The 12,720-nt window shown below is 34.7% G+C and overlaps 1 protein-coding gene across 9 annotated transcripts in view; it reads left to right on the forward strand.

Moving 5' to 3' along the window:
* The window catches only part of ARAP2 (ArfGAP with RhoGAP domain, ankyrin repeat and PH domain 2), a 179,293-nt gene that overhangs the window by 138,484 nt on the left and 28,089 nt on the right, over window positions 1-12,720 (forward strand). For 8 of the 9 annotated variants that reach the window (XM_031664671.1, XM_031664672.1, XM_031664668.1 and 5 more), the window contains one exon: window positions 8-136. In XM_031664671.1, the coding sequence (XP_031520531.1) occupies window positions 8-136 (129 nt within the window). Of the gene's footprint in view, window positions 1-7; window positions 137-7,527; window positions 7,904-12,720 lie in introns of all 9 variants that reach the window. The other variant, XR_004182819.1, reaches the window with a different exon arrangement.

The raw sequence follows: 12,720 nt of genomic DNA on the forward strand, positions 1-12,720 counted from the left end.
TTTACAGAGCGTCCTCTTCACTACAAGGAAAATGTACTGGAGCAAGTGCTTCGGTGGAGTTCATTAGCTGAACCTGGCTCTGCTTACCTGGTGGTGAAGAAATTCTTAACTGCTGACACAATTAAACACTGCAGTGGTAGGTGTCATTACTTCACATTGCAGCTATGATTGAAAATTCAGGTGGTTAAAGGGTAATTAATATGGCACAAGTAATATTGGAAAATGTGAAAAATGAGTAGCTAGATACAGAATGAACTGACACAGTACATAGATAAGAAAGAAGAATATATGGACAGGAAGATATTTTCCCAGTGTGTTGCTCTGAGGTAATAGTTGACTAATTTGATTGTACCAAGTTTAAGTTTTTGGAAATAATAGTTTGTTTTTAAAGGTTGTTTACCATGCTTATGCTTATGTATTTTACTAATTTTTAGATTGAGGGCAAGTCATCTCAGTGAACTACATTTACATTGGAAAACTTTCTGGGCATTAAAGGAATGCTAAGTGTATAGGCTCTGAGACAGAGTGCTTGCTATACATCTCACATTGTGATGATATTGTAAAATAAATACTTACAAAATAGAATACCTCCAATAAGAATACTTCCCATTCAACTGGAAGGAGATAGTGCACATGTAAGGTTAATTAAGTTAGCTAGCACAAGTGAACTATATAAGACCATTTCTGAACCTCTATGAGGTGTCAGAAAATTTTTATTTTGAAACTTATTCTTCTGTTGTGTTGTTATCAACTGAAAGATAAAAAAAAAATCAGCCACTATTGTATACAATCCAACTCAAAAAGCTAAGGATTGAAATTTACCATTACTTTTATGATTAATATTAATAATAACAATTATTATTTCTTAATCGCATATCAGCAGAGCTCAATACACATCAAAGCTTATTTAAAGTGTTTTTTAACTTCCTTGTAAGTTCTATTATCTTTCAAATTTTACAAATGAAGGGAAGAGAAACTCAGAGAACTTAAGTAATTTGCCTTATATTATTCAATTACTAAGTATTGAATTGAAGAACTGATTGGCATTCCTCCTAATTTTAATCATGTGGAAAAATGTTTCCACAGCTTTTGGAGAGGATGGCACAGCTCTTCAGTGCTGTAAACCTACTCAGTATCATTGCAGATTCTCTAGTTAATAGTCATAATTCAGAGCTCTTAATTGTACCAAAGCTTACTGTATAAATTTCTGATTTAATGACACTGTCGTGTATATCTTATATACTTTACTTACATGAAAGTACTTTTACAGAATGCAAGTAGTATAACAACTTTCGTGTCACTGTGTTCTTATAAGCATCTAAAAAACCCAAACAGATATTAACTCTTTATACTATAGAAATGTAACCTTTCAGAGACCTTTATCCTGTTTGAAATATTTTCATGCTTTTACATATGATTTTGACCGTATACTGCCTGAGCCGCCTTAATGTTTGCAATGGGATTTCTCTGTACTCATGTGAATGCACATGTATGAATGCACATGTCATAAAGTAGTGGCTCTCAGCTAGCAATGATTTCCCCTCCTTTCCCTCCCCGCCCACAAGACGTGGAACATATAGCGTCTTGAGACATTTCTGACTGCCACAACTTGGAGATTGGGTAGGGAGGCAGGGCTTCTGGTATTTACTGAGTACAGACCAGGGGTCAATGCTGATGTTGAGAAATCCTAATTTAGATAATCTGTGATATCTGTTCTAATTTGTGAATTCAGCTATTCTTTCATTATCTTTTTATTGAGTTTTTTCTTTGTTTCTTTTCTTCCAATATTCCTCTGAAATATCTGTAATTCTCCGTGTTGCAAAATGTTTAAAACCTACACCTAGACATAATACCTTTGCTGTTCTGTGAAAGCTAGTAGGCTGTCTATGTGAATAAAAATAGATAAGAATTAGATCCTAAAAGGCCATGTTATAAGTGGAGGTTCTGTATGTCTGAGGGTGAGGGTAAACCAAAACAAGTTCACCGTTAAATGCTATTAATCTTCAGGGCACTGCTGGGGGTGGGTAGCAAACAACCCAACAAGGTGTAGATTGCGCTGATTTAGAGCAATCATAACTGAGTAAAACATTTGTTGTGTAAGGGCAAGAAGAAATGGTGCAGTGACAGCCGGTACATTAGCTGTATCCACAAATGGGGTAGGAAGATCCGGTGTATTGGTGATGTTCCACCTATCCCATTGCATCTTCTAGATGGAGATATGAGTGTGTCCTTCTGTTTTAAAGCATCAAGCCGCTATAAGATCTAGACAAAGCATCTTGTATAAAAGAAAAAAAAAACCGAGGGAAGAGCTAAAGAAGCCAAGCAGAAGAAAGCAAGCTGAAGGCTTAAGTGATGTTTCAGAGATTTGGATGAAATGTTCTTTGGTTTTTGTTGTTGTTTGTTTTGAGATGGAGTCTTGCTGTGTTGCGTAGCCTGGAGTGCAGTGGTGTGATCTCAGCTTACTGCAACCTCTGCCTCCCAGGTTCAAGTTGTTCTCCTACCTCAGCCTCTTGTGTAGCTATTATTATAGGTGCTCGTCACAATGTCTGGCTAATTTTTGTATTTTTATTAGAGACCAACTTACACCATGTTAGCCAGGCTGGTCTCGAATTGCTGACCTCAAGTGATTCACCTGCCTTGGCCTCCCAAGGATGAAATATTCTTTGGAGTAAAGTGTCAGTAAACTTCTGTGTCACTCTCTTACCCACTTTACATCTCTAACAGGGTGGGGGCCATAAAACTTACCTCTGTCCCTGAACTATCCCTGCTGCCTCATTTTCTCCAACAAATATTCATCTTGTTACTGTACCAGGAACTTTGCATGAAAAAAAATAGTGCTTTAAAGGAAAACCATCAACAAATACATTAATTGGATCATTTCATATTTGTAGTTATGTAGTCTGGTCAAAAATAAGAGAACCTGTAAATGTCTAAAGTACTCTTATTTTCCAGTCCATAAAATTTTTATAAGTATTGAATTAGAGTTTGATTTATATTCAGATTGTAAAAGCAAAATAATCTCTTTCATTACGGTTGGTTCTCCATTTGTTTGAATTTAGGCTTGCCCTTTAAAGGAATCTATAATATTTTTTAAAAATCAATTTCTTAAGTCATAATTTTTTCTTATGGTTGTGACTTAAAGCAACCTCTACTTTATTAATACCTCTTATGAGGCATACTTTGTGATAGACTTTTGATAATTTCAGTATTCAGTCTAATTTATTTTTGTCTTGGCAAATGTCTCCTAAATCAATCACAATAACTACCTACTCCAGAGTTATTGCTCCATTCATTACCTCTACCACACCTTAAAATTGATATCTTAAAGGAAAATGATGAAAATAAATCAAATATGATTTCTCTGTCAGTGTGTTAGCAGATAAACTAGAATCATCTCAGTAATACTTAACTGTTCTTCAAAGAAAAATGGGAATAATGTTAAAGATTTATTTTCCTTTCTTAAGAATTTCTTATTGTAACGTGGGGCCAAGTAGAAATCGTCAGAATTTGAAAAAAAGGGGGGGGCAGTTGGTTGCAACCACATTTTTTCTCAGTAACAAATAGCTAATATGTTAACATTTTGTTAAAACATAGGGTTGCCCTATAACGTCCGTTGTACCCTACACCCCGATACTAGATACCTAGTTGCCACGAATTTTACTCTGTCCCTACATTTATAATTTCTATCTACAGCTTGCATTTCATTAGTTTTAGGAGATTTTTCCTGATATATGGAACAAATTATAACCATATACTTTGCTTGACATTATGTTTTCACCACTTCCTTTTAAAGCAAGAATGTTACATAAAAGTTTTCTATCATTAAGGGGTTTTAATTTTCTCAATTTTCTTTCTTTATCCAAAATGTGGACTTCACACATAAGAATATATTTTAGAATCTAGCACTTAATTTCTGCTCATACATTTAAGGTAAGGAGGTAACATAATTTACTTTTATAGAGTTAGATGGGAGTAAGTACATTTTCTATTGCCTCTACTTATAAATTATTTGTGTTTTTCAAAGGCATTTGATTTCTTAGGAACATTTTGTGCCATTGCCATTATTGTAATAAAGAGCTAACTAACTTGAAAACAAAGGTAATAGTCCTCAATTTTTTTGTACTCCATGTATTATGACTGAAGTTTTAAGATAGGGAGAATGAAACTTCATTTACATTGCTATTTAGACAGTGCCGTAGCTTACCTAATTAAACCATCATTATATTTTATACTAAACTTCATCATATCTATCACAAGCAAACCATAAATGTATAGCTTCTGTAAGGCTCCAGAATAATCTTAAGTTGTATAAGTCTTATTTTAAGCACTAAAGTTTTTTGAAAATTATCCCAATAGAATATGATACATGAGAGTGAAATTTTAATGATCTAAATAGGAGAGAAATACTTATATCTGAAGATATAAGATGTAACTCAAATGCATATTTCTTTGAATTTCTAAGTTTAGATTGCTGTATATGACAGATGCTATGGAATTAAATTTGCATTAGAATAGTGTAATTCAAAATGCAACTGCTTCAAGTAAATTCAGACCTGGAAAGCTGAGCCGTTCACTATCTATGAACTTAAAAAAAGAAAAGACAATTTCAACAAATATAATAATAAATTTACCTAGCTGATATAATTTACATTTCACTCCCCATCATGTTTTCTTAAAGCCAAAGATGTACAAGATATTAAAGTAAGACCTAGGCCGCTTAAATTGGAAGTTTTTCTTTTTTCTTTTTTTTTTTTTTTGGAAATTGATGATAGTCACTGATATTTACTATGGAGTACCAAATCCCTGACATTTTCTAAAATATAATTCTATGGTAAAAAACCATATTGGTAAATTTGTATTTACTCTCTGTATCATGCAGTAATCTATAGAAAATGTAAGGTATTTAAATTTAAGAGTTTTGTTAAGCATTATCTATACCCAGAAAGAACAGAAATTCTAAATTTATGACAACTGTTGATATCAGAGTGCAAACAGCGTGAAATAACAGACTACTCTAGATCAGGATGTTTATGAAGAGCTTTCAATCACAGGAAAGTAGTTCAGCTGGATGATTGTAGACATCTCTTCTTACACTGAATGTGTCCTATTCAAGGAAGTGTCATTTCTTGGTTAGTTTTTCTTGTACATGCTATCCTTCTTTAGCAAGGCTATATTTTACTCTTTTACTCACTAAAAGTACATGTTGAATAAACTTTAAAAATATATAGATATATGAAACAGTTTATAACTGAGCAAGTACTGACCAAATTTTAGAGGACTGCCAACTCATTTTTATCTAGGTAGTTAGGGAATGCTTTCCAGAGTATATATCATCAGATCATTACCATAAAAGCTGGATTTAGTTCTTGGTATTTTGGTTTGGATAACTCCTGGGATATTAAGATAGGGATACTAGAAGAGCTTGCTGGTTGGCAGTGATGGATGGAGCCACAGAATTCAGTTTTGGATGTGCTGAGCTTTAGGGGTCTGACGTGTGTTTGAGGATATATGTCTAGAAGGGAAATAAATACTTAAACCTAAGGAGCTCATTGTGTGGAAGGTGGTTTTTAACCTTGGCAGAATACTAAATCATGCAATTTTAGTGTTAGAGTGAGAATATCAGAGACACAACACCAGCATTTAAAGAACAGATGTAGCAAGAGAGGCCCTGTGAAGGAACAATCAGAAAAGTTTCAAGAAAGAAAGAGAGCAATGCCAATGTAAATTATCAAAGGAGTAATTTTTAGGGGGGGAAAAAAAAAGAGTGCTTAATAGTGTAAAATGATGCGTGAAACCAAGAAAAGTCCCTGGACATGTATTGTTATTGTGGTTGATAGTGATGGTGGTCATGGTAATTATGACTATTACTTAGAAGTATCCCAGGATATAAGACAGAATTTCATGTTAGATATTAAGAGACCTGAATTCGTATTCTAGCATAATTGCTTTCTAATTTTGTCACATAATTGTGAGCCACAATTTTCACATTTGTCAATAAGATGATGTAACCTGTCTTCCCTACTTTGCAAAGTTTCATGAGAATCACATGAAAGAAAATATATGAACACTGAAAACTCCAGTGTTATCTCCTCATTTATTACAAGTATGCTGAAAATTATACATTCATTTAGTATAAAAGAAATATATCACTTACACTAAATTATATTTTAGAAATGTTTATAATTCAATGTAATAATGAAAACAGTATAGGAAAACAATTTTCTGCTTTCTGCAATTTACTGTGTTAGTAGTAGTAGTAAAATGGCAAAAAAAAAAATCTGTCACTTTTTTATTCAATCCTGTTCTAGTAGTAACTGTATTTATAATTTAACTGTTTATAAATAATTTAATTATAGAAGGATGTCAACAGACTGCTTGTTTTGTTAACCACTGCTACTTCAATATAGTCTTCCTTCAGTATCCATGAGGAAGTGGGTTCCAAGACACTGCCACGTCTCCCGCCACCCCCACCCTGTGCCACCTGCTTGTCATGGATACCAAAATCTGCAGATGCTCAAGTCCCTTATATCAAATGGCAGAGTATTTGCATGTAATCTATGCATATCCTTCCCATGCTTTCAATCATCTATTTACTTATAATATCTAATGCGATATAAATGCTACATAAATTGCTATGCTGTGTTTTTTCTATTTGTATTTTACATTGTTATTCTTTGTTTCTCAGATACTTTTTTGGTAATCTATTGGTTGAATTGATAGATGTGGCATCCATGGATACAGAAGGTCAACTGTATGAATAACATAAGGGATAATAGATTGGAGTGAAGGGGGCATACTTGGCTTATCCTAAGGAACAGATTACTTTCTTGAGGTGTCACAATGTGTCTATTAGTCTTAAAAAGATGCCCCTCCATTAGTCTTCTAAAAATAAACCTTCAAGTGTTAATGAGAGAGAGAGAGAGAGAGAGAAAGAGTGAGAGAGAGGGTGGGGGGAAGGAGTATACTTTCAAGCAGCTATTATGTCCAGTTTGGTTTTTTCTTAGTTGTAGCATTAAATTTTACCAAAATGCATTTTGAGTGAATATCATACAGTGAATGAAATATATCAGTAATCCTCCCTCCTTAAAATTATAAAAAATGCATCTATACAATCAATTCTGAAGAGGAGAAAATATGCACAATTTTGAATTTGGAAGGGCTTTTTAGATGTTGTCCTGCAAATATTGCAAAATTACTTGATGTTGGAATAATTTCAAGGGGGTTGCTTCTCAAGGAAACTGCCCATTTGTGCCCTTCTTCACTTAGAGGACATGGTGCAGGTAGAACTTGGAACAAAGAACTTTTTAAGATAAGGCATAGCTCTGAGGAAATAGTCTTTGCCAGCAAGAGAAGAAGAGAGACACATGCACACCACGAAAAATAGATCAATTTGTTGTGTATTTCCTTGTCACTGATCAGATAATATATGAGAGATAACAATAGTTCATAGTTACTGTGAATTTACTATGTGCACTGGGCTAAATGCTTTACTTACATTATTTTATATCATTTTCCTACTTATCTTAGGGTTGTTTACTACTACTAACAAATGGAGAAACTGAGATGGAGAGGTATTACGTAACTCTTTCAAGGCGACCTGCTGATAAGTGGAGAAACAGGTGTTACAGTCAAGATCTCTCCGTATCCAGCTTATATATTCTGTCCTAAACCCCTTACTATCCTGAAATCAAGGATAAATCAGATATCAGGTTTTTAGACTCTTAGAAACTCAATCTATAAGTCGTCAGACTTTTGTAAAGGTAGTTATTTCTGTAGTGTTTGCCTTAGGCTCTGCAACACAGAGAAAAATTATGTTCACCCTCCATTAATTAAACAAGGACTTACATTCTTCTTGTTCTGTGCCAAGCGCTCTTCTGAGCAATTTATATACCACATCCACTGGGTAAGTACTGTATGTATTCTCATTTTGCAGATAAGAGAATTGAGATTTAGAGATTACTGCCTGCAATCTAGCAGAGAATGTGGTTGTCATTCAAGCCCAGGCAGTCTAGCCCCAGAATGTGCTTTTAGTCACTGTATTGTGTCAGCTCTTACCTAGATTGAAGAGGATAAACCAAAGTATACATTATTTTAAACAGGAAATACAAAATGAATATGTACTTAAGCGAGGTGAAGCTGTTACAATGTTTGTTTGTCACAAACCAGGGAAGCCTCAGAGGAGTAAAGAGTAGCTCAAATAAAAGTGAATTTTCTCTCCCTTCATAGTTTGCTTGCTGAAGTATGACAGGCATAACATATTGTAATGGTAGTAACTATTAGATTATATTTTCTGTGGATTCCTCGTAACCAGGTCAACCTAGCACTGTAGATAAGGCCCATGCCCTTCAAGAAGTAGAAATATTTTCTTTTAAAATACGGTGTTGGAAATAGCAAGGACATGGAATCAACCCAAATACTCATCAGTGATAGACTGGATAAAGAAAATGTAGTACATATACACCATGGAATACTATGCAGCTATAAAAAGGAATGAGATCATATCCTTTGCAGGGACATGGATGGAGCTGGAAGTTGTTATCCTCAGCAAACTAACACAGGAACAGAAAACCAGACACTGCATGTTCTCACTTATAAGTGGGAGCTGAGTGATGAGAACACATGGACACATGGGGTGGGGGAACAACAAACACCGGGGCCTGTCCATGGGGAGGGTGGGGCAGGGGGAGGGAATGCATCAGGAAGAACAGCTAATGGGTGCTGAACTTAATACCTAGGGGATGGGTTGATCTGTGCAGCAAACCACCATGGCACACACTTACCTATGTAACAAACCTGCTCATCCTGCACATGTACCCCAGAACTTAAAATAAACATTGATAAATAAAAAAGTTAAATTATGAAGCAAATATGACGTTTCATGCATTCAAGGGTGATAGATCTTGGAGTTTCATGGCATGAGTGAAAAAATATAGACTGAAGTAGTTGGAAGAACCTTCATGGATTAGTTAGGTCCAGAAGTAGGAATCAAATTTGTACAGAATCAAAGAAAACAGGATTTCTCTCAAGATCACTCAAGTGATTAACTTGAGTCATGCCACAGAGAAAATGATTGGTTTTCCAAATAGTGTATTATTATCAATTGAACTTAAATATTATATTTTAATTTAATAATTTACAGAGATGGATAGGAGTTGTCCATTTATTTCACATTTTGAAATTCAGAGGAGTGTAGGCTTTTGATTTTAGGAAGGTAAGGCTTTAATCATTAGAAAAGTAGGGCTCTGGACAGGGCTTTTATAAAATGATGAAGACTGTGTTTTCATAACAAGAATCTGCAGCTGTATGTTAGAGCCATTAGAAAGGTAGGACACGGAGTTAGAGAATTCTGAAATCCAAGGATTAGAGAGAAAAGGAAGTATGTAGGGTGATAACAATAGGAATGAAGTGGAATTGAATCCCAGAGAGAACTGCTGAAAGAATAATGGTTGATTGCTAGCTGCCTGGACATGGAGGGTAAAGGGGGAGTATATATATCTGAGAAATGCCGTTCCTGAGTGTATGAAAAGTTTCTCTCTCCTCTTCCCCTCAACCCCAGCCGCCTCCATCCATCAATTATTCTGTTGGGATTTCCGGCTCGTGGTTAGGAGATAACTGTTTTTGTATTTAAAAATTGAGGTTTTCAAATGGCTTAGAAAAACTTTTTTTGGAGGTGCGAACTTTTCAGTTTCATTGCCTGGTTATGTGGTGTGTCTGTTCTGTTTAAATAAATGTGGCCATTCTGCTTTGTTTCATACATGTGACTTTTAAGAGCTTTTCTAAATTGATACCAAGTTGATAGCACAATATAACTTTCAATACATGTTTGTTTTCTTACCCACAGTTTTAATTCTAAAGACCTTTCAGTAAACTCCAACCTACCCTTTCTCATCCTAGCAACTACCAAGAATAGGGGAGGGTTTTATGATTCAGTAGAGGTAACAGTATGCTGTAATTTGATTGGAATGAAAGATCAAAAGGTGGTAAAGGAAATAGTACCTATTAATATGCATCCCAGGGTTTATCTTGAAGAGAATTTAGTGCTTTGGGAAGTGCATTAAACTTTCAAACCTGTTACACTCACACAAAAACAACAGATGGTTTTCCCTAGTAGCAAGGGAGCTTTCTGTCTAGCATGAGGTCCAGGGAGTAAGAAATATGAGAGAAGTACCCCGAGGTTGAGAGTCCAACCAGTACCTGAACAGTTTGGAAGAATGAATTACTGGAAGCCATTCAATTCATAACCTTGATTTTGTTACATACAGTTACACACAGTATACCCCAAAGTGTGTAGCTTTATTTTGTTATTTTGGCCTTTAACTGGTGGCTTTCTACTTATTTTATTATCTTGGGAACAGACAGGAATTTGGTTGTGAGAGCTTTTAGAAAGTCTTTTAAATCATAGTATTTATCATAGAGCTTCACATTTCAAAGTATTTTTTGTTCTTCCTTCATCCTTAGCATATGTTCCTTTCAAAACTTTCATCCTGGGTCCGTTAATAGTGTACACTCAGGTTTATACTCAATATGCTCAATCACATACAATGATGGTTAAAGTAAATGTTACTATTTAAATGATATTTAAAATTTAAACAATATTTTCCCCTAAGTCTGTTTTTTTTTTATGACTATGAGTAGTTTAATACCAGACATAGGCTTATTTCTTATTGGTAAAAATGGAAAAGTTTATTAATTTGAACAAAAATGTAAATGAAAAGTACTGTCAGAAGATATGAATAGATTTTACTGACTTAAGTAATATAAATATCTATATTTCACAACTTGATTATAACTTGCTTTTAAAAATACCTATTTCCAAACCAACAAGGCATTATAAATGCCTTTCTTGACTCTCCTGTTCTAAATCAGCTGTATGACCAAGTCCATACAATGTTTAACAAATTGCTTACTATACTTTTTAGCTACAAAAGTCCTTTACAATATTTCTCTATGGAATTGAATATTAAGGCATTGTACTAGAAGACAAATTTTAGCAGTATGTTTTTCAGTAATTATTTAAAAGTCACAAAGCACCCAAAAAGAACCTATTAGTATGACAGTGTGATCAACAAAGTACTGTCTGAGGTCAGTATGTGTATCATGAAAACTATCAGGTTTGTTCTGTGTGTGTATTCATGGTTAGGTTCAGTAATGTGATTAATCCTGGGCACTTTTGCTTCCAAGTGCTCATTCCATGCTCATATATTTGAGTTGTAAGGAACTATTTGTGGTTTTTACTCTTGTTTTCTCTATGCTAATTTTAAGATGAACATTTGTGTATTATTTGCTGCATTAGGAAATGTTTTCCCCAAACAGATTAAGCAGATTAAGGGTTGTTGTGTTTAAGACTATTGTTTTCTTTTTTCTTTTCTTTTCTTTTCTTTTTTTTTTTTTTTGAGACGGAATCTCACTCTGCCACCCAGACTGGATTCAACCTCCGCCTCTCGGGTTGAAATGTTTCTCTTGCCTCAGCCTCCTGAGTAGCTGGTACTACAACCTCACACCACTAGGCTTGGCTAATTTTTTTGTATTTTTAGTAGAGATGGGGTTTCACCTTGTTAGCCAGGCTGGTCTCAAGCTCCTGGCCTCAGATGATCCACCTGCCCCGGCCTCCCAAAATGCTGGCATTACAGACATGAATCACCATGCCCAGAAAGACTAAATTTTTTTTTTCTAAAGTTTTTATTTTGTAAATTTTAGAAATGATGCATGGATATTTAAAGTTCTATCACCTTAATACCAGGAAGGTATTAGACTGATAGACCTGATACAGTGTTCTGCCATACATCTTGTGTGTACATTGTCCTTTGTAAGGCCTGCAACAATCCTTCAGGATAGGTGTCATTAGTCTTATTTTACAGGAAAAGCAGAAGCTGACACCATAATGACCATATGATGGCTAGTTGGTTTGAGGTTTCTCTTTCTTTTTGTTGTTCTTCAGTTCTCAAGTAAGCAGTTGAATATGTATCTGGATTTCAGGGGAAAGTTTTAGACCAGAGATATACTGACAAATTTATGCATGATAAAAAAATACAGATTTGATGTTCTCACAAAAAAGTGTTTTTTTGTTACAAAAATTAGTTGAAATGATTTCTACCTGTGGCACATTGTCAGTTTTGCACACAAAATATAATTACTGTTAAAGGATCTACCCTTTTTTATGCATACAGAGCCTTTTATTCATAAGCTACAACAAATTACAGTACACAGGAACACAAAGTGTATTGTGCTTTTTGGTTTTGCTTTGTGTTTATTTATTTCTGCTAAACCAGACCTAGTCTTCAATCCCCTTTTCTGTCACTTACTAGTTTTTATGTCTTTGGGCAGGTCATTATAATTCTGTGAATCTTATTTTCTGGCTTGTAAAACCAGATCAAAAATTATCTAACTTGAATGTCACAGAATAGGAATCCCAGAAACACATTTAGCTATTTAGAACATGCTAAAAATAAAATGTAAAAATAATGAGAAAAAGATGAATCATTATAAAGATGTAGGTGGAAAGCTTAGGGCATGCATTCAAACTATAGAACAACATCTATTGCTGGTGGTTCTGCCTCCTCTTCTTCCACCCTGCAAGCACTGGGCCATGGGCAGAAAATTGTGGGGCAAAGGAGGAGAGCTTTTCTGATGTAACCCAGAGTTTTCCTGGGAAGGAAAGACTATCTCAGTGTCTAATGCCCCTGTCAATACAAATTAATCCAAAAACAGATTAATCTGGCA

Source organism: Papio anubis, chromosome 3 (assembly GCF_008728515.1).
Source record: "Papio anubis isolate 15944 chromosome 3, Panubis1.0, whole genome shotgun sequence".
In the NCBI taxonomy this organism is placed as follows: Eukaryota; Metazoa; Chordata; class Mammalia; order Primates; family Cercopithecidae; genus Papio; species Papio anubis.